The following is a 22654-nucleotide window of genomic DNA, read 5'->3' as shown; positions in this document are numbered from 1 at the left end:
AAGGTTCTGCATTCATTATGTTATTTTATCAGCACAATAGTCCTACAAGGTATACATTATTTGTTCCTTTTTTTTGTTTGTTTGCTTGCTTGCTTGTTTGAGACAGAGTCTCGCTCTGTTGCCAGGCTGGAGTGCAGTGGTGTGATCTCGGCTTACTGCAACCTCTGCCTCCCGGATTCAAGCGATTCTCCTGCTTCAGCCTCCCTAGTAACTGGGACTACAGGCGCATGCCACCATGCCCAGCTAATTTTTGTATTTTTAGTACAGACGGAGTTTCACCATGTTGGCCAGGATGGTTTTGATCTCTTAACCTCGTGATCCGTCCACCTCGGTCTCCCAAAGTGCTAGGATGACAGGTGTAAGCCACCATGCCTGGGCTATTTGTTCCTTTATTTATTTATTTATTTATTTATTTATTTATTTATTTGAGATGGAGTTTCACTCTTGTTACCCAGGCTAGAGTGCAATGGCACGATCTCAGCTCACTGCAACCTTCGCCTCCTGAGTTCAATGGCACGATCTCGGCTCGCTGCAACCTCCGCCTCCCGAGTTCAAGCTATTATCCTGTCTCAGCCTCCTGAGTATCTGGGATTACAGTCGCCTGTCACTACAACTGGCTAATTTTGTATTTTTAGTAGAGACGGGGTTTCTCCATGTTGGCCAGGGTGGTCTCTAACTCCTGACCTCAGGTGATCCGCCCACCTCGGCCTCCCAAAGTTGTTCCTTTTTATTTTTGAGACGGAGTCTCACTCTGTCATCCAGGCTGAAGTGCAGTGGCACGATCTTGGCTCACTGCAACCTCCGCCTCCCAGGTTCAAGTGATTCTCATGCCACAGCCTCCGGGTAGCTGGTACTACAGACATGTGCCACCACACCTGGCTAATTTTCATATTTTTAGTAGAGATGGGATTTCACCATGTTGGCCAGGCTGGTCTCAAACTCCTGACCTCAATGATTTGCCCACTCCAGCCTCCCAAATTGCTGGGATTACAGGCGTGAGCCACTGCACCTGGCTTAGTTCCTTTTTTATAACTAAAGTTATATTCAGTTCTAGAGAAATTAGGTGGCTTAATACAGGCCAAGTAACAGAATGGTTTTACTCCAAAATCCTTTCTCTTAATTGCTAAATACTTAGCTTTTCTGAGCTTTTTCTCTTCTACATGCTGGGATATAATTCCTGTAGCACAGCATTGTGATGATTACATGAGGGAAAATATATAAAATACTTCACATAGTGCTTGACACACTATAGATTCTAGTAGGCTCTGGTCAGACCTATTAATACATTAGGAAAACTTAACTCTTAGACTCTGCAGAACTGGCAGAGATAAAGGCAGATTATTGAAAGACTCAATAGGAAAAATGTTAAGGCCTGGAAACTAAACGTAAGCCTAGTGGACATCACTCACCAAAGTAGCATAATTGTTGTCTTATATATGATAGTATAAGCTATTTTTGTTGTCATCTGTCTGGAATTTTCCCCACCCGTGTCAGTGGTCAAGATGGTGGCATCCTAAAGTTCCTCCTCGAGATAAGGGAGACAGCAAGGAGCTTTGTTTTCTTGCCTGTCTCCTGGTCATGTTTTCATCCTTAGCATTGCTTATTTTTGCTGCAGGAGCAAACTGAAGTAAAAACAGTTTTGGACAAAACTCAAGTAATTTTTCTTGCCCATGATGCAGATTTGCCCATGGATTTGACTTTGAGAGTAAATCTTAGTCACATTTACCCTCATAAGTGTTAATTCCTTCACCTTCTTGCCTGGATTCCATCTCTGTGCTGGCCCTTAGAGGGAACTTCTCTCTGTCTCTCTCTCTCTCTCTCTCTTTTTTTTTTTTTTTTTTTTTTTTTGAGGCAAGGTCTCTCTCTGTTACCCAGGCTGGAGCACAGTGGTGCAAAAACGACCTGGGCTAAAGCGATCCTCCTGCCTCGGCCTCCTGAGTAGCTGGGACTATAGGCATGTGTCCTTGCGCCCAGCTAGATTTTTTATTTTTTGTGGAGAGGGGGACTTGCTATGGTGCCCAACTCGGTCTTGAACTCCTGTGCTCAAGTGATCCTTCTGCCTTAGCTTCCCAAATTGCTGGGATTATAGGCGTGAGCCACCACGCTGGACCGAACTTCTCTCTTTAACATTTTGAATCAGGTGTAAACAAAAAGCCCTCTTTGTGTTTCGTTCCTCAGTGGCATAGAGGCAGACTAGAAGTCTTTTTTTAAAAAAATAGTTTTGTGACTATTAAAATAGAAAAATAGAGAAATTAGCAGAAAATACAAAGAACATAAAACATAACCAATTTTTGAAATAGAGGTCTTAATACCTGCCATAGGTGACTTGCTTTCAGATTCATAAATTCTATTCTACTCGGCCGGGCATGGTGGCTCACGCCTATAATCCTAGCACTTTGGGAGGCCGATGAGGGTGGATCACATGAGGGTGGATCACATGAGTCCGGGAGTTTGAGATCACCCTGGCCAACATGGTGAAATCCCATCTCTACAAAAGTACAAAAAAAGAAAACTCATCAGGCATATAGCTCATGTCTATAATCCCAGCCACTCGGGAAGCTGAGACAGGAGAACTGCTTCAACCCAGGAGGTGGAGGTTGCAGTGAGCTGAGATCGCGCCACTGCACTCCAGTCTGGGTGACAGAGCGAGACTCTATCTCAAAAAACAAAAAGCAAACAAACAAAATTCTATTCTACTCAGTGTCTTCAGGCAACTTTATTGTATCCTCAAATGGCCAGCACTATTTTGCTGGTCCCTTGCCTAGGTTTGTTATTTCCCAAACCTTGACCTGGTCTCATACTAGATCTTTAGTATGCCCACTTACTAGATTTCTTGATATGTTCATAGTCAAAACCACAACAGCCAGATTCCCTGATTTCTGGGACTCTTCTAGGAGATTTGGTTTCAGGGTACAGTTACTGAAAACCCAGGGCTTCTGCAGAATGGTTTTGAGTCACCATGATTCCCTTGCTGATTTGATTGTCCTCTTGTCTTTGGCCAAAAAATACATACTGCAGGATGATAACTTTCAAAAATAATTGAAACAGTAAAGAACTAGTTTGAATTTAAGGTTGTATCCTGGACTTGATTGTCTTCCCTCCATGGTCTCCAACAGAGAGGCCAAGAAACAAAAGATTTTAAAAACAAGCTTAATTTTAGTGGACCATGAAGTTGCAGTAACTTATATTGATACCCTGACTGCATTATCACAAAAAATTAGTGTAGTCTTTTTTTTTTTCCTTTGATGTTTGGTCTTCTAGTTGCTTGGTTATTCTGCTTTCTAGATAGAGACAGATGAATGTGATTAATTAATTGCCAAGACTTAGTACTGATGTAAACTTGGTAAAAACATTGACATAAACTAATTTATTTTAAAAAGTAGAGATCAGTTTTCATTCTCAATGGTAAAGGAATGTCTTGATTTCTATGACAAGAAAGTATAAACCATGCTAATGCTTATATTTCAAGGGACTCTTCTCTTTAAATTAGACCTAATGCTGTTTTTACCTCCTTGAGGCTATATGATGGTTGTCAATGAAATGTAATGCTTTTTGTTTCTCTATGTGTTCATGTGCATGCGTGCACCCATGTGCATGTGTGTAGTGACACGTTTAACATAAAACTAAGAGCATATTGAATTTCCTTTTTTCCTTTGACAGATATTTGCTGATAAACTGGTTATTCCACTGTATGACATCTCCAGAACGATACTGTTATTTAAAACAGACTTGTGCCAGCGCAGTGGCTCACACCTGTAATCATAGCACTTTGGAAGGCTGATCACCTGAGGTCAGGAGTTCAAGACAAGCCTGACCAACATGGTGAAACACTGTGAATACTATAAATACAAAAAATTAGCCAGGTGTGGTGGTGCATGCTTGTAATCTTAGCTACTTGGGAGGCTGAGGCAAGAGAATCGCTTGAACCTGGGAGGAGGCGGAGGTTGCAGTGAGCTGAGATTGTGCCACTGCACTCCAGCCTGGGCAACAAGAGTGAAACTCTGTCTCAAATAAATAAATAAATAAATAAATAAATAAATAAATAAATAATGAATTAATGTGAAGTTGAGACTTGCAACAAGTTTTGTGATTACTCCTATTTGATAGGTAGGAAAAAACAAATGACCACTTCTATTATGATACAACCTATGAAATATAAAGAATAATAAGTGTGATGAGGGTGATGGGAAAGAGGCTTATGAAACTGAGAATATGTTTTAAATGAACTTTTAGGCTGGGTGCGGTGGCTCACAATCCCAGCACTTTGGGAGGCTGAGGCGGGCGGATCACGAGGTCAGGAGATCAAGACCATCCCGGCTAACACGGTGAAGCCCTGTCTCTGCTGAAAATACAAAAAATTAGCCGGGTGTGGTGGTGGGCGCCTGTAGAGCTACTCGGGAGGCTGAGACAGGAGAATGGTGTGAACCCGGGAGGCGGAGCTTGCAGTGAGCCAAGATTGTGCCACTGCACTCCAGCCTGGGCGATGAGCAAGACTCCATCTTAAAAAAAAAAAAAAAAAAATGAACTTTTAGCTGAGCCCTGTAGCCCTATTATAGTTAAAGACTTCTGTGTTTCCATAAGCAACTCACAGTTTCATACAGATAGTGACTTTCCTCCTCAGTAACTATAAAAAAAAAATACTGTAGTCTACATAATAGTCCATAGAGGACTCAGTTTTATAGTATGAAAAAACTTAAAAGTTGAAACTTTGCCTAGTCTATAAGACTTCAGGTTAATTTCTGGCATTGTAGGTTTGGTTTTTGCAGCCAAAACCTCTTTCATGAAAAGAAAATGTTTTGAATCCTAGATGAGAATAACAAATAAGAAAATGGACAAGGCATTACATATTGGCCTCTTGCCCTGTTTAAAAAGGGTGAAAATGGAAGTAGATAAGCTGCAAAGTGTCCTGTATGTGATTAATGTTGACACATGAAACAGATGTCTAAAGTGCTTCACAAATGGAACTGTTGTTCCAAAGCATTGTTCAAAGTTGTTCCACTATTAATTTAGGATGAATAGTCTAAATGTTGGCTGAGATTTTTAATTTTTAATTGAATTAATAGTTTCACTTTATTCAAAAGGGGCTATTATCACGGATTCTCTGTTAATCATGTGTACTTCTAATGGCTTTCTGTGATAGTAAATAAGACTTTCCTGTGGGCTGCCATTGCATTTTTACTAAATAGTTTAGCATCTAGTTAAGAATCAGGAATAAAAGAGTACTAAGACTGTGTCACATACTCTTAGGCAAATTACAATTGTTGAGGGCATGTTTCTCTGTCTCTTAAGTGATTCCTTCTCATTGATCAATCGCCTTCTTCAGGGTGTTATAGGGAACTCACTATTGGATCATTTTTATGATTGATCATCAGAACCACGTTACTGTTACCCACATCTAATGGCTCCTTCCTCTTGGTAGTAGAATTATTAGTAGATGCTCTTCAGACACAATGGAAAAGCTCAGAAACAACTCTCTGAGGGGCTCTAGCTTTAAAAAAAAAAAAAAAAAAAGCGGTTACCACATGTATTACTATTTTGTGTGTCTTATCACTATGCATTTTTTTAAAGAGCTATATGGAAGGTATTTCGATACTTTGTCTCAGAGATGTCAAAATAATTTTCCTAGGACACAAAGTAGGAGGTAGAACCAAAATTGAGAAATTGGTATGTCTGGCTCCCAAAGCTCTCTCCTCTGATTCAGACTTTAATTTTTGGATATTTACATGGAGCAGAGTACACATTATTGTGCTCTGGACCTCCTCCTTTGATATTTGTTAGTGTAGTAGTTAGAAGCCTCGACTTTAAAATTCATTGCTTGGGTTTGGTTTCCTACTCTGACATTTCTCAGGTTTGTGACTTTGAGCAAATTATTTAACCTCTCAATGCCTGCCATTTCTTACCTAGTTTGTAAGATTATTGTGAGAATTAAGTGAAATAATGTAAAGCACTTAGAATAGGTGTACCTATTTATTGTTGTTGTTTTTTATTTATTGTAATACATCAGTTTTCTCTAAGTACTCTTGGAATCTCCAGATAATGCTTTATGTTTTTAGTTAATACAATCATTGTAAGTGATTTCTAGATGTGTAATTTTTCTGACAATATACATTTCTAACTTTATAATTTTCATAAGCAAATAATCCATACTCTTAAGCATGCCTTGAGCAGAGGAGTTAATACAAAGTGTTGAGAAGGGATGAAGCTGGAGCTACACCTGGGTAAGGATTATTCCCCAAACCTCTCTACCATCAAACTGGATTTGTAAAAGATAAAAATTATCACCATTATCTCATTATATTAACTCTTGAAAGTTTTTCTTTTGCTACTTTTTCATTCATCTAAAGATACTTATTGAATATTTTGTCTGTGACATGCGCTGTTCCACGTGCTGATTTTAAACAAAAAGAAAACAAAAAAATAAAATAAGCAACCAAAAAAAGTTCACTCTTTTGGAGCTTAAATTCTAGTAGGGCATGAAAGATAAGAAGTAAGTGATATTGTATATTGGAAAATGATAACTGCTTGGAAAAATATATAATAATCAGGGAAGGAGTGTTAGCAGCAGTGAATCCACACAGGCCTGCAGCAACTCGATTCTTGCCTCCTTGGAGGAAAGAATTTGGCCGGGGGCACATAAGGCAGAGTGAGAGATCGAGGCAAGTTTTAGAGCAGGAATGAGAGTTCATTAAAATGTTTTAGAGCAGGAATGAAAGGAAGTAAAGTACACTTAGAGGGCCAAGCAGGCGACTTGAGAGGATCAAGTGCGCTGTCTGACCGTTGACATGTGCCTGTATATATTGCTGTGGTTCCAGGGTTTGCATTTCTTCTTACCTGATTTTTCCTTGAGGCAGGCTGTCTGCATGAGCAGTGGCCTGCCAGCACTTGGGAGAGATCGCTTATGCAGTGTGTTTACTGAAGTTGTGCACATGCTCATTTGAGGCTTTTTTTTCCTTACCAGTTGAGTGATCCTAGAGGAAGGTCATATAACAGTTAAAGTCTGCCATTTTGCTTCTTAGTACACATGCTTGAGCCAGCTCACACAACTCTTGAAAACTTATCAAGAAGCTGCTGATGATCAGCTTCAGTTGTTTTCTATCTATTTAGGAGACTGCCTTTCCCTGGCACCAGCTGCGACCAGTTAAATTATTTTAGAGAGTTTAACAACTGCCTGACCATCATCTGATAGTCACCTGACATTGCTTGGGGGTTAAGAGGGTGACTTCCCCTGCCATCTTATGTCTGCCTAGCTACCTACTCAAACAGAGGAGAGGAAAAACCAAGGGATGAGGGTGACGGGAGAGAGTGTTGGATTTTTAAGTGGGATAACCTGGGAATACCTTATGAAGATGGTGACATTTGAGCAAGGATTTCAAGGTCATTTAGGTGAGCCATGTGAATAGATACCTGAGAAAAGAGCATTCCAGGGCAGGGAAGAGCAAATAGAAAAGCTCTGGAGTAGGAATATACCTGACACTGTCAGGGGTTAGCAACAAGACCAGTGTGACTGAAATAGAAAAATCAAAGAGGATGGTAGTGGGAGATGAGATCAAAGACAAGGATGAGATCAAAGTGAGCCATATTGGGTGGGGTCTTCTAGGTCAAAGTAGTAATTTTGGCTTTGACTCTGAGTGAGCTGAGGAGCCAATTCATGTTAAGAACAAAGTAGTAACATTAGTTGCCTGATGTTGTAACAGGATCTGTCTGATATATTGAGAATAGACTTTAGACATAGGCAATGGTGGAAGCAGGGAGACCTTGTTAGGAGGTTGTTGTAATCCAGGTGAGAGAAGATGGTGTCTCAGTTGGTAAAAGTGCTGGTGGTGATATGTGAAAAATTAGAAATTAGCTATAAATTTGCCGACAGATTTGTAGAGGATGTTAGACAAACAGAGACTCTTGCTTTTTACTTTTCTTTCTTGCTAAATGCAAGTCATAATTTTTATTTAATGCAGTATAAATAAAACCATTTGTAGCAGCCCTAAAGTTTCTCTTTTTAGCTTACTGGAGATTTTACTTTACTCTGCAGGTAATCCAGCATGTTGTAATTGAAATTACTGATGCTAAACAGAGTGGGAATTCTGATGCTAAACAGTCATTTTATTAGTTTAGACCAGGACTCAGTCAGAGACCAAAGCTGACTCATTGCCTGTTTTTGTAAATAAAGTTTTATTCAAACACAGCCACACCTATTTATTTGCGTGTTATCTATGGCGGCTTTCTGCTGCAAAGGCAAAGGATCTTAGAGATCCATAGAGACGAAAATATTTACTATCTGGGCCTTTAATGAAAAAGTTTGCTGACCCTTGGTTTATACTGTTAAGAGTTGTGTAAAAATTTTCCTCTGATCTTTTTCCAGTCACTCAGAGTGTTTAACTTTGAAGAGAAAAATTAAAAGGTGACATGAAATGATAGTAGAGAGAACCAAGAGGTACTAACAAATACTAACATCAACTTCTTTCTCTATGTTAATTTACTCATTTGTTTGCTTTGCGTATTCACTTTCCTCCAGATCTCTGTAGTGATCTATGTTGGGAAACAAGTGCAGCTGACTAGCTTGAACAAAAAAAGTGTATTTTCTCAACAGTGAAAATTTACTATAGGAATGAATATTGGATTTTAAGAGACTGATTTTTGAATTGCACAACCTTGATAGAAAATAAAAGATGAGTACCAGCATCGATATGAGCATCAATCTTTATGAGGAATTTGGCATTCATCTTAAGACTTTGTGTAATCCAGTGAAGCAGTACTAATAAGACCTCCAATGTTGTTTGTTTTAACAGGTCTATAATGACGGATCTATACTACCTCAGTCAAACAGATGGAGCAGGTGATTGGCGGGAAAAAGAGGCCAAAGATCTGACAGAACTGGTCCAGCGGAGAATAACATATCTTCAGGTAAGAAGGTTGAGTTAAGAATAAATTTGAGTGAAAAAAAGAAGGATCATGATATAACTAAGAGTAATAATTTCAGTTAGTTTTTGGTCTTCCTGGCCCTTGCCTTTTGAAAATAAGTACTCACATATTTTACATATTTATTCAGAAAGACACTATGTTACTCCTTGAGTGGAATACAAAGATGGCTAAAACAAAGACCCTGTCCTAAAGGGAGCTACTTCTTACACACGTACACACACACACATGCAATACAATACAAATATAGCATGTTACATTTATAGGAGAGAAATAGATGAAATGCTTATTGGGGTTTTGAGTAAGGAGACATCAGGGACAGTTTTGTGGAGAATGTATTGTTTGAACTGAATTATAAAAGATAGTTAAATAAGATTTGGACACACAGAAATGAAGGAAAAGAATGTACCAGCTGGAGGTTATCATGTAAGCTGTGGCTCGTAACTGGGAAAGAACAGTACAGGAAAATATGATAAGTGTGGCAGTTCAGTTTGTCTGGAATTTTAGGTTGTGTGAAAGGAGGGATGGAAAATAAGTTGGAAAGGTAGGCTTGGAATTACAGATTACAGAGTTTAAGTTTTATCGTACTTAAGCAGTAAGTGGTCACTGAAAGATTTTACTTGTTTTACAAATGGTACTATAACAGAAAGTATTGGTAAACATCAAGTCTCAGCCCTTTAAAATTAATTTCTCTTAACTTTTTGTGTTCTTTTCTAGTTCTTATTAATATGTACACACCGTCTTACATATTTGTAAGGAAATAATTTATTTTTGATTTTGTTTTTCTGCTTAATGTGCCATAAGCATTTTTCTATTTTGGAGTCACAACCTGCTTTTGAAAGGTTTTACATACAAAAGTGGTATGATGAGAGTGGTACTTAAGTGATATTAATCTTAAAGTAGTATTTTAGTTGAACTTGATTATTTGAAGAGACTAGAAGCAGGGAGACAAGATAAGAGGGCCATAGTGCAGGTAAGAAGTATTAAGGTATGTGGCAGTTTGCATTGGAAGTGAAGAGACAAATTTGAGAGAGATTGGGAAGATAAAATTGATAGGCCTTTCCAAGTAGATGAAAGAACTGAAATGGCTGGGATAGTGGGAACATCCTTACCTGATAAGGCACTGAGAGAGAATCATTTTCAGGGGAAAACAATGAATCAGTAGAATCTTCAAATCTCAAAATGTTTGCAGTTGAAATGACCATGGAACATCCTCCACCCTCATCTTTTCTAATGCTGTGGATGGCATGCTATCTGTGTATGCTCTACTTTCCTTGTAAAGTTAAAGTGTTGTGTAAAAGCAAAATGACAGCCAGTAATGTGGTTCTATATATTTTAAGGTGCACATTTTTCTACACTTAAATAGGAAAAAATAGAAAATCAAGTGTTTAAAGAGATCATTAAAAACCAAACTGATCTTGGCATGCTATCTTGGTCTCATACCCACATGGCCATTCATCAGAGGTGTCTGCAGAATGAGAAACACTTCACCTCCTGTAGGGAAGAGGTAATTATCTCCTATCAACTAGAACCTCACTCAGTGAACTGTAAACGGCTGGTGGTGCAGAACTATCATCCTTATTTAAAATGGAAATAACTGTGGTTTCTGAGCTTCCTCCATTTCCTCATATTCATTAAATTTTCACCAACTACATCTGGTGATAGTTCTAAACTATGATCTGGTGATAGTTCAGCTACCTAAACTGTAACAAGTACCTGCCACCTGCTTTAGTTTCTTCCCCCCTCCCTTGGTTTTTAGGTGGCCAAGTGCTTTCACCTGTAGTGCTAATTTGATCCTCCATATGCCGATTTTTGTGGTTCCGTATTAGAGAATTTCATTTGCAAATCATGCTAATAATGTGAAGCTACACTGGCTTTTTAAAGTATAGCAAAATCTAGCACTTTACTTGGACCTTACCTTCAGTTTCAGATATTGCTATTTAACAAGTTGTTACTTTCATGCTTTTCCTCCCCCCTCCCCCCGCATTGGGAGAAAAAGGTGATTTTAATATTCAAGGAGATGGGGACAATCTCAGTAGAGAAAAAGTGCTTTGGAAAAATATTTTTCTTTTTTTTCATAGGTTATTGGGGTACAGGTGGTATTTGATTACATTTCTTTAGTGGTGCTTTGTGAGATTTCTGTGTGCTCATCACCTGAGCAGTATACACTGCACCCTATTTGTAGTCTTTCATCGCTCACTCCCCTCCCACCCATTCCTCCAAGTCCCCAAAGTCCATTTTATCATTCTTATGCCTTTGTGTGCTCATTAGCTTAGTTCCCACGTATCAGTGAGAACATATGGTGTTTGGTTTTCTATTCCTGAGTTACTTCACTTAGAATAATAGTCTCCAATCTCATCCAAGTCACTCCAAATGCCGTTAATTCATTCCTTTTTATGGCTGAATAGTATTCCACTCTGCATATACATACACATATACCATAGTTTCTTTATTCACTCGTTGGTTGACGGGCATTTGGGTTGGTTCCACAATTTTGCAATTGCGAACTGTGCTGCTATAAACATGCATGTGCAAGTATCTTTTTTCATGTAACAACTCCTTTTACTGGGTAGATACCCAGTAGTGGGATTGCTGGATCAAATGATAGCTCTACTTTTAGTTCTTCAAGGAATCTCCACACTGTTTTCCCTAGTGGCTGTACTAATTACATTCCCACCAGCAGTGTAAAAATGTTCCCTGATCACCGCATCCAGGCCAACATCTACTGTTTTTTGATTTTTTTGATAACAGCCATTCTTGCAGGAGTAAGGTGGTATTGCTCTGTGGTTTTGATTTGCATTTCCCTGATTATTAGCGATGTTGAGCATTTTTTTCATGTTCGTTGGCCATTTGTATATCTTCTTTTGAGAATTGTTTATTCATATCCTTAGCCCACTTTTTGATGGGATTTTTTTTTTCTTACTGGTTTGAGTTCTTTGTAGATTCTGTGTATTAGTCCTTTGTCAGATGTAAACTTTGCAAAGATTTTCTCCTGCTCTGTGGGTTGTGTGTTTACTCTGCTGACTGTTCCTTTTGCTGTGCAAAAGCTCTTTAGTTTAATTACGTCCGAGCTATTTATCTTTGTTTTTATTGCATTTGCTTTTGGGTTCTTGGTTATGAAATCTTTGGCTATGCCAGTGTCTAAAAGGGTTCTTCCAGTGTTATCTTCTAGAATTTATATAGTTTCAGGTTTTAGCTAAGTCCTTATTCCATCTTGAGTTGATTTTTGTATAGGGTGAGAGATGAGGATCCAGTTTCATTCTCCTACATGTGGCTAGCCGGTTATCCCGGCACCATTTGTTGAAAAGGGTGTCCTTTCCCCACTTCTTTGCTTTGTTGAAGATCAGTTGGCTGTAAGCTTTTGGCTGTAAATAAATGTCTGGGTTCTGTATTCTGTTGCATTGGTCTATGTGCCTATTTTTATACCAGTACCATGCCGTTTTTGTGACTATGGCCAGATAGTATAGTTTGAAATCAGGTAGTGCGATACCTCCGGATTTATTCTTTTTGCTTAGTGTTGCTTTGGCCATGCGGACACTTTTTTGGTTCCATATGAATTTTAGAATTGTTTTTTGCTAATTCTGTGATGAATGATGGTGGTATTTTGATGGGGATTGCGTTGAATTTGTAGATTGCATTTAGCAATATGGTCATTTTCACAATGTTGATTCTACCCATCCATGAACATGGGATGAGTTTCCATTTGTTTGTGTCATCTATGATTTCTTTCAGCACTATTTTGTAGTTTTCCTTGTAGAGGTCTTTTGCCTCCTTGGTTCGGTATATTCCTAAGTTATTTTATTTTTATTTTTTGCGGCTATTGTAAAAGGGGTTGAGTTCTTGAATTGAATCTCTGCTTGGTCGCTGTTGGTATATAGAGAAGAGCTATTGATTTGGGTATGTTAATGTTGTTTCCGTAAACTTTACTGAATTCTTTATCAGTTTCTAGCAGCTTTTTGGAGGAGTCTTTAGGGTTTTCGAGGTGAACGATCATACCGTCAGCAACAGTTCGACTTCCTCTTTAACTATTTGGATGCCCTTTATTTCTTTCTCTTGTCTGATTGCTCTGGCTAGGACTTCCAGTACTGTGCCAAAGAGGAGTGGTGAGAGTGGGCATCCTTGTCTTATACTAGTTCTCAGAGGGAATGCTTTCAACTTTTGCCCATTTAGTATTAGGTTGGCTGTGGGTTTGTCATAGCTTTTATTACATTGTGGTATGTCCCTTGCATGCCAATTTTGCTGAGAGTTTTAATCATAAAGGGATGCTGGATTTCGTTGAATGCTTTTCCTGCATCTATTGAAATGGTCAAGTGATTTTTGTTTTCAATTCTGTTTATGTGCTGTATGACATGTATTGACTTGTGTATGTTAAACCATCCCTGCATCCCTGGTATGAAACCTACTTGAACATGGTGGATTATCTTTTTGATATGTTTTTGGATTTGGTTAGCTAGTATTTTGTTAAGGATTGTAGTGTCTATTTTCATCAGAGATATCAGTCTGTAGTTTTCTTTTTCAGTTATGTCCTTTCCGGTTTGGTATTAGGGTGATGCTGGCTTCATAGAATGAATTAGGGAGGGTTCCCTCTTTCTCTGTCTTGTAGACTAGTATCAAAAGGATTGGTACCAATTCTTCCTTTGAATGTCTTGTAGAATTCAGCTGTGAATCCATTTGGTCCTGGACTCTTTTTTTGTTGTTAACTTGTTTAATTACCATTTCAGTCTCGCTGCTTGTTATTATTCTGTTCAGGGTATCTAATTCTTTCTGATTTAAGCTAGGAGGGTTGTATTTTTCCAGGAATTTATCCATCTCCTCTAGGTTTTCTAGTTTATATGCATAGAGGTGCTCATAGTAGCCTTGAATGATCTTTTATATTTCTGTGGTGTCAGTTGTAATATCTCCTCTTTCGTTTCTTATTGAGGTTATTTGGATTTTTTTCTCTTCTTTTTTTGGCTAATCTTGCCAGTGAGCTATCAGTTTTATTTATCTTTTCAAAGAACCTGCTTTTTGTTTATCTTTTGTATTTTGTTTGTTTGTTTGTTTCAATGTCATTTAGTTTTGCTCTGATTTTGGTTATTTAGTTTTTTCTGCTGGGTTTGGGTTTGGTTGGTTCTTGTTTCTCTAGTTCCTTGAGATATGACGTTAGAATGTCAGTTTGTGCTCTTTCAGTCTTTTTGATGTGGGCGTTTAGGGCTATGAACTTTCCTCTTAGCACCACCTTTGCCATATCCCAGAGGTTATGATAGGATTTGTCGTTACTGTCTTTCAGTTCGAAGAATTTTTTAATTTCCATCTTGATTTTGTTTTTGGTCCAGTGCATTCGGGAGCAGGTAATTTAATTTTCATGTGTTTGCCTGGTTTTAAAGGTTACAATTGGAGTTGATTTCTAGTTTATAGTAATATATAGCTCAGTTATGACAAGAAGTTTGGTCTCAATTTTAGTAACCTGTATATTGGTTTACTTGAGAGGACCAATTTCACAGGACATAATGGAAAATTAAAAAGGCACTTTGGGCAACTAGAGTTTAGTGGGACAAAGTCCATGGTTGTCAAAATCATTTTCTCTTCAGAGTTGAAGGCTGTATGGCATGGTTTACAAAGATTAAACTGATTAAAAGATTATAATAATCGGATTGAAGACAACCCCAAGTATGCTATTAGGCTCAAATAGAATGGATCAAGCAAATCTCCTAAGGACTTTAGCCTTTTACTACATATGTTTATCTAAAAAGTTTTTTCTCACAAAATGAACATATAATATTGGGTTGTATTAAATGCCATTTTGTCCTGGTCTTACTCTTGTGTTACATAAATCATAACATTGAGAAAATGCTATTGTTTCTATTTCTGTAGTTTCTGATGAAGTCCATTTTTAAAACTGCATGTTGCTGATATATGATCAATATGAGTCCACATTTTACCATAATGTAAGTCATTTTCCTAGACTTTTGGGTGATTTTACATGGAAAAGATTATCTTTAGAAAATTTATGTTGTGATTTCTCATCAACTTATGTTAAATAGGCACGATGAGTGAGATCTGTATACTTCAATGCCTTAGTTTTTTAACTTGTTTGGAGCAGTTGGAAGTTGGCAGTTCTCATGAAAAGTGCTGCTAGTTAGGGCAAATAGCTTCTGGGGAAGGATATCTCCCAGTTTAACTTGAAATTATCGGTCTTCTGGTAAATAAAAATGGATTTTGTTTTCTGCGTAGCCCCAAAGTTGATATTTTAAGCAAAATTAAGCCCATTTCAGGTGAATAAAGTATGTAAAAAGAAACAACAGTAAAGATTTATTTATATTTATTTATTTTGTGGAGATGGGATCTCCCTATTGTTGCTGTCTGCTTAGTCCCTAGTTCAGCTAGGTCTGAGTTCTTGTTCCACAACCAAGAAGAATGAGGCATGTGGACATGTGGAGAGTGAGTAGAGTAGGATTTATTAAGCAAAAGGAAAGCTCTTGGCAAAGAGAGGTGCCCTGAAAGCAGGTTGCCAGAAGCGGGACTGACTTCTGGGTCTTTTATGTGGCAGAAGCCAGTAAGTTGTCTGTGGGTTTTGCCCAAATAGGAGAGGCAAAGCTCCCTCCTAGGGGTGTTGCATCTGCACATGCTTGAGGTTGGCCAGAGTGACTCCATCTTGGTTATTACTCATGTGTGCCTAAGCCAAACTGACAGGTGGTAAAACCACAATGTTAATGTCATGTTAATGACATAATGAGCTCGGTCAAGTTAAGAACATTTAGGTTGATTTATTGCACCTGCGCCTAAGTTGGGACAGTTGTTTCTGAGCAACACCCTGGCACAAGGGGAAGTTCTTAACCACATTTCTTCCTGTTAGCTGCAGAAGCAGTGTAGGTGCTGTCCTACAGTTGTTCCTGTGAACATTGTCCTTCTCCCAAGACCCTCCCTCTCTGTCTACCTAACCAGCCCCAACTGCCTCCTCTCTCACTGTGTTGCCCATACTGGTCTTAAACTCCTGAGCTCAAGCAATCCTCCTGCCTCGGCCTCCCAGTGTGTCAGAATCACAGGCATGAGCCACTGTGTCCGGCCAAAAAGAATTTTTGGTTTGCTTCCGTGTTTTGCTTGCATTGGTTTATGTTTTGAATAGGACTCTTACTGGAAATTGGTAGATTATTTTTCTTTTTTTTTTGAGAGAGAGAGGAAAAAAGGTATGAAAATGGAAAATAACTATTTCACTTTCTAAATGAAGATAGAGTTTTTTTTTCCATTCAAAAATAAGTTTTATTGGTGAAATAGAAAACTCCACTGACAGTATATGATCCTTTGGAAAAAGGGGAATGTTAATGCTGGGGATGCATTATTGAGGCTACTAAACATACATTTCAGCTTATGGCACCCCTCACTCTGACACAGGATTTTCTTGATCCCATTTTTCTTTGAGAAGACTAATTCATTAAGATAGATTTAAAGCCAGAATATAACTATAGACATTATTTATCTGCTTGTATACTGACTCTGAGATCAAATTAATCATCACATGTTTTTAGAGTTGTGAATTGTGTTCTACCAAGTAATTCAGATTGCATTTGTATTTCTGCCTAACCAGAATAAAGCCAGAAGTGGTAATATCTGTAACTTATTAGAAAAAGTTGTCAGCTTAACTACATTAAAATATTTGCTAAATATTTAATACAACTGGGATGGGCAGAAACTTTCAGAGCTTTTCCCTATTTGAAAGAAATTTTTAGTTTAAGAGGAGACCATCTAGGAAAAAGAAGACAGTTTCTCAGAACTAAAACCTAAGAGTATACTGAGAAAGAAAATACATTTTCCAAGATAAAAAAAAAAAAATGAACAACTTGACTAAGGACAGAACAAGAAGTGGTAGTGGATATGGTGGCATGGGTAGATTTCATGAAGTAACAGAGGGGATTGCTGTACTGGAAGCTGACTAAGGACATAGGCTGGTGATAGGAAGTAAAGAAAATTTATTGAAGGAAGTTTTCTGAGCATTATTAAAAACAACTTTATTTTGAATTCTTACAGATTTTACAGAGCCCTTGCTTGTGGGAGCTTAGGGTGCAATTGAATAGTTCATTGGTGCATTCATTCCTTAAGTATTTGAATGTGCTGGGCATTAGGTACATTGCTGGGGATATAGTCATAAATCAAATAGACATGGTGTCTGCCCTTAGGAAGTTTAAAGTCTAGTAACTTAAACTTCCTGAGAGTATTCCTGGATTGTCTTCAAATCCAGACACACACACACACACACACACACACACACACACACACACACACACACACACTTTTGAAACTCCTTACAATTCTTTGTTTTGATAAGTTATATTTCTGATCCTTTTTTTGGATCTTTCTGCTATTTCCCATATCTCTGGTACACTAAGTTTTCCTATGGGCTCCTTCATCATTCCCTTTTAGAAAACTTTTATTATGAAAAACTTTAACATATATAAAAATAAGAGCTGGTGGCCCCTTTTGTCCTCATCACCCAGCTTTCTGATCAGTTTTGTGTCATCTGTACTACCAGTGCTCCTTACCATCTCCAGGTTCATTTTGAAGCAAATCCCAGACATTTTATAATTTCATTTGTATTTATTTCAGTATGAATTTCTAAAAGATAGTTTTTCAAAACATAACCACATTCTATTTTACACCTAAGTACATTAAGAATCATTGTTTAAAATCATCAAATAACCAGTTGTTGATCAAGTTTCCCCAACTGCCAAATACATTTTAATGTGCCATTTAAAAAATGATTATCAATCATCACAAGAGCAATTTGATTATAAGCTCTGCATATACTTTTTCTTCCTGGAATGGAAAAATGAGAGAAGTAAATGGTCAGAAGAAAAATGAGGGTGGCCTGACTTGAAATAAATAAAATAAAGCAATAAAGAAATAAATATAATAAATATAAGCAAATGATGATAGAATAACTTAGAAGAATGCAAAAATTAAAAGCAAAATTAAGATGAAGAAAAATAAAAGAACCAAACCGATGGATCTAAGAAGAAAAGAAAAAAATGCTACGTCATCTCAAGTGAAAAAGCAGATGGTAAATACTAGAGCCAATTTTATAAAATTATAGTTATCATATTGGTTTTTAAAATCATTTCTTAGTTGAATTTCTGCAGCTAACAGCTTCTATTTCTCTTAAGTGTTTACCATTCTTGGTCAAAATACACAATATTTTTGGAACATATTTTTAATGTAATTGTTGCTTATTGCCTTCCTAAATAATGATAATGTGAACTTAAACTCTTTATTGACCTTCATACAAAAGTAGAATCTGTCAACAGTATTCACTCATATTATTTGATTTAATTTGAAGATAAGAGCTTGGAAGAATAACATATCATATCTGTGTTCTCTAACATAATATTTCATTTAGCTTTGAAGAATTTCCCCCAAAACAAAGTGCTGCATTAGAGAATATTAACATAGAATGGATATAAATAAATGAGTTAATGAGTAAGTGAATTATCAGTGTAACACTAAGAGAACTGATATATTATGGTGCCTTTGGTTCTGTGCTATACTCCAGAGCCTGGAACGGTGCCTACCATAATTATAAATACTCCATAAATATTTTTGTATGAATAAATTAAAAACCTAGCCTGAATTGACTATAGAAAAGAATTTAAAACAAAAGAAAAATAGAACCAGATGTTTAACACAAATAAGAAGGCTTACTGATGACTTAAATTCAAGGGTAATCTCTTTATTGTTTGGCAGTAGTTTCTTTTTCTTTTTTTCTTTTATAGCCTTATTGAAATATAGTTGACATATAATAAACTGCACATATTTAGAGTATACAATTTGTTAAGTTTTGACATGTACATACACCCATGAAACCATCACCACAATCAAGATAGTGAACTTATTCAATACTCTGAAGTGTGCTTATGTCCCTTTGTGTTTCTTCCACCACTCCCCACCTTCATCCCCAGGTTTAACACAGATCTGCTTTCTATCATTATAGATTAGTTTGTGTTTCATAGAATTGTATATAAATGGAGTCATATAGTATGTACTATTGTGTCTGGCTTCTTTTACTCAGCATAATTATTTTGACATCTATAGTGTATGTGTTAATAATTTGTTATTCTTTTTTTTTTTTTTTTTTTTTTTTTTTGAGACGGAGTCTCGCTCTGTCGCCCAGGCTGAAGTGCAGTGGCCGGATCTCAGTTCACTGCAAGCTCCGCCTCCCGGGTTCACGCCATTCTCCTGCCTCAGCCTCCCGAGTAGCTAGGACTATAGGCGCCCGCCACCTCGCCCGGCTAGTTTTTTTTTTTTTTGTATTTTTAGTAGAGACGGGGTTTCACCGTGTTAGCCAGGATGGTCTCGATCTCCTGACCTCGTGATCCACCCGTCTCGGCCTCCCAAAGTGCTGGGATTACAGGCTTGAGCCACCGCGCCCAGCCTAATTTGTTATTCTTAATTACTGACTGGTATTCTATTATATGGTTATGCCAAAATTTATTTATGTGCCTGTTGATGAACACTTGGTTGTTTCCACTTTGGGGCTGTTATAAATAAACTGTTGTGAATATTTATGTACAACTCTTTCTGTGAGCATATACTTCCATTTTTCTTGGGTAAATACCTAGGAGTGGAATGACTGGGTCATATAACAGTGTAGGTTTAACTTTTTAAGAAACTGAACTGTTTTCAAAAGTGATTGTACCATTTTATATTTTCAACCAGCATTGTTTGAGAGTTTTAGTTCTCATACACCCTCAGTAACACTTGGTATGGTTATCTTTTAAATTTTAGCTATTTTAGTGTATGTGTAGGGGTATGTCATGGTTTTTTGTGTGTGTATGTGGTTGTTTTTTTCATTTCCCTGTAAGTATTGTTGAATATCTCTTCATATGCATATTTTCATTGGCATATCGTCTTTGGTGAAATGTCTGCTTAAATCTTCTGCCTATTTTTTAATTGGGATGTTTGCTTTCTTATGGAGTTAAGGTTCTTTATATGTATTCTAGATATGAGTCCTTTGTCTGATACGTGTTTTGGAAATTTTTGTTTGGAAATTCTAGTTTGCAGCTTGCCTTTTAATTTTCTTAACAGTGCCTTTTGAAGGGCAAAAGTTTTTAATTTTGACAAAGTCCAGTTTATTAAATTTTTAATTTATGCTTTTGTATTTTGTATTTACGAAATTTTTATGAAGCCTAAGGTGACTAGAATTTTTTTCTGGTTTCTTCTGGGAATTTTATAATTTTAGCTCTTACATTTAGGACTATGATCCATTTTGAAGAAGGACGTAAGCTAAAAGTTGAGGTTCATTTTTTTGCATATAGCTATTCAATTGATCTAGAATCATTTTCTCAAAGATTATCTCTTTCCTATTAATTGCTTTAGAACTTTTATCAAAAATCAACTGACTGCCGGGCGCAGTGGCTCATGCCTGTAATCCCAGCATTTTGGGAGTCCAAAGTGGGCAGATCACTTGAGGCCAGGAGTTCAAGACCAGCCCGGCCAACATGGTAAAACCTCATTTCTACTAAAAACACAAAAATTAGCCAGGCATGGTGGTGCACACCTATAATCCTAGCTACTTGGGAGGCTGAGGCGGGAGAATCCCTTGAACCCAGGAGGCGGAGGCTGCAGTGAGCCAAGATGGTGCCACTGCACTCCAGCCTGGGTGACGGAGTGAGACTCTGTCTCTAAATAAATAAATAAATAAATAAATTGACCATACATGTGTGTCTATCTTTCTGTTAGTACCACACTGTCTTGGTTACTGGCTTTGTAGTAAGTGTTTCAACTAGGTAGTGTGATTTATCCTTCTTTTTTTGAAATGTTATTCGTTATATGTTCTTTCCTTTTCATTTAAATTTTAGAATCAACTTGTCTGAGTGTTGCTAGCACATAGAAATGCAATTGATTTTTTGTATATTGATCTTGCATCTTGCCACTTTGCCAAACTCACTTGGTGCTTTTTTGTAGATTTCATCAGAATTTCTACATAAAGTTTCATGTCATCTACAAATAGATACACTTACTTCTTCATTTCCAATACGGATTCCAGTTGGCAGTAGTCTCTTTGAGTCATTAATCTTAATTAAATAGTACAATTTACTATTAGGATAACTTACAGTAAGCCACAAATTAATTCGTTCTTCATTTAAAACTAAAATCCTTACCAAAGTCCAAATTTCAGCTTTTAGGTTTTCTTAGCAAGAGTTTTAAAACATTTTGAGATTCCTAATGGTAATGAAGGAATTTTTTAAATTCCTGAGAGTACACGCACTAAACTGCCAGCATTTTGACATTTTTCAGTTTACATATTTTTTATATTCAAATTCTCCTAATTATCAATAATAAAAGGCTTTTACAACATCATTCCTTATTAAGAGTATATAAGGGAATACATATTTAGGTAATTAACATCTGTGACCTGGAAATAAAATTAATAGATTCCAGCAGGGCACGTCGGCTCACGCCTGTAATCCCAGCACTTTGGAAGGCTGAGGCAGGGGGATCACAAGGTCAGGAAATCGAAACCATCCTGGCTAACACGGTGAAACTCCGTCTCTACTAAAAATACAAAAAATTAGCTGGGCGTGGTGGCAGGCGCCTGTAGTCCCAGCTACTTGGGAGGCTGAGGCAGGAGAATGGCGTGAACCCGAGAGGCGGAGCTTACAATGAGCCAAGATCGCGCCACTGCACTCCAGCCTGGGCGACAGAGCGAGACTCCGTCTTAAAGAAATAAATAAATAAAATAAAACAGATTCCATTATAGATGCTACTCCCTAACTCATTTAATCTTTGAGAGTAGCAACACCTAGTAGAAGAGAGGTTTTATCCTTTCAACTTTCTTGAATATACATTGAACTTAAATTATAATTTATTTAACCTAGGTGTATCAGCCCAATGTGTACTTGTTTTAAAGTTATTTCTAAAGTAATTTTCTCTTTCTAGAAATACGCCTCATTTTTTTCAAGAAATGGCGGGTTTCGCTATAGTTCGACTCTGACCTAAGTCACAATACAGATCCAAAAACAATTTTCCAAATCTTAAAGCAGGTCTGATTTCCACATATAAGTAGAGTAATAATGGGAGTTCTGATTTAACTACCAAGTCTCAAGATGAAAGTTCTTCTTCCACAATCCTGGTATGAGTTCCAGGGAAGCAAGAATTGTGGAGTAGCAAGATGCCTATAAGGGGAATATGTAGGCTCTTGAGCAGAGGCAGATTCAGGTTTGGGGGATACACCTGAAACCTATTCAACTTCTGGTGCTGTCTTTATAAAAAGGAATGCAAAATATTAAATGTTTACAATTATTATTCATTGTATTTTTTTGTGTGTGTGAGATGGAGTCTCGCTCTGCCCCCGTCTGGAGTGCAGTGTCGCGATCTCTGCTCACTGCAAGCTCCGCCTCCCGGGTTCAAGCCGTTCTCCTGCCTCAACCTCCCGAGTAGCTGGGACTACAGGTGCCCGCCACCGCCTCCCGGGTTCACGCCATTCTCCTGCATCAGCCTCCCGAGTAGCTGGGACTACAGACGCCCGCCACCACACCTGGCTAATTTTTTTGTATTTTTTAGTAGAGATAGGGTTTCATCATGTTAGCCAGGATGGTCTCGATCTTCTGACCTCGTGATGCCCCCGCCTCTGCCTCCCAAGGTGCTGGGATTACAAGCGTGAGCCACGGCGCCTGGCCAGTTATATTCTTTAATGTCATCACAAACACTGAATTAGCAATAGTGAACCACTATTCTAGGGGAAATACAGAGTTAGGTTCCTGTGAGATCA

General features: G+C 37.7%; 1 protein-coding gene across 8 annotated transcripts in view; it reads left to right on the top strand.

The window, feature by feature from the left end:
• Positions 1-22654, top strand: part of LOC105473712 (fucosyltransferase 8) — a 276824-nt gene that overhangs the window by 161172 nt on the left and 92998 nt on the right. For all 8 annotated transcript variants that reach the window (XM_071099996.1, XM_011727662.2, XM_071100001.1 and 5 more), the window contains one exon: positions 8784-8898. In XM_071099996.1, coding sequence (XP_070956097.1) covers positions 8784-8898 — 115 coding nt within the window. The remainder of the gene's footprint in view (positions 1-8783; positions 8899-22654) is intronic.

The sequence above is a fragment of the Macaca nemestrina genome, chromosome 7, assembly GCF_043159975.1.
Source record: "Macaca nemestrina isolate mMacNem1 chromosome 7, mMacNem.hap1, whole genome shotgun sequence".
NCBI lineage: Eukaryota > Metazoa > Chordata > Mammalia > Primates > Cercopithecidae > Macaca > Macaca nemestrina.
Note: the sequence above shows the minus strand (reverse complement) of the source record. Positions and strands in the feature narration are given on the sequence as shown.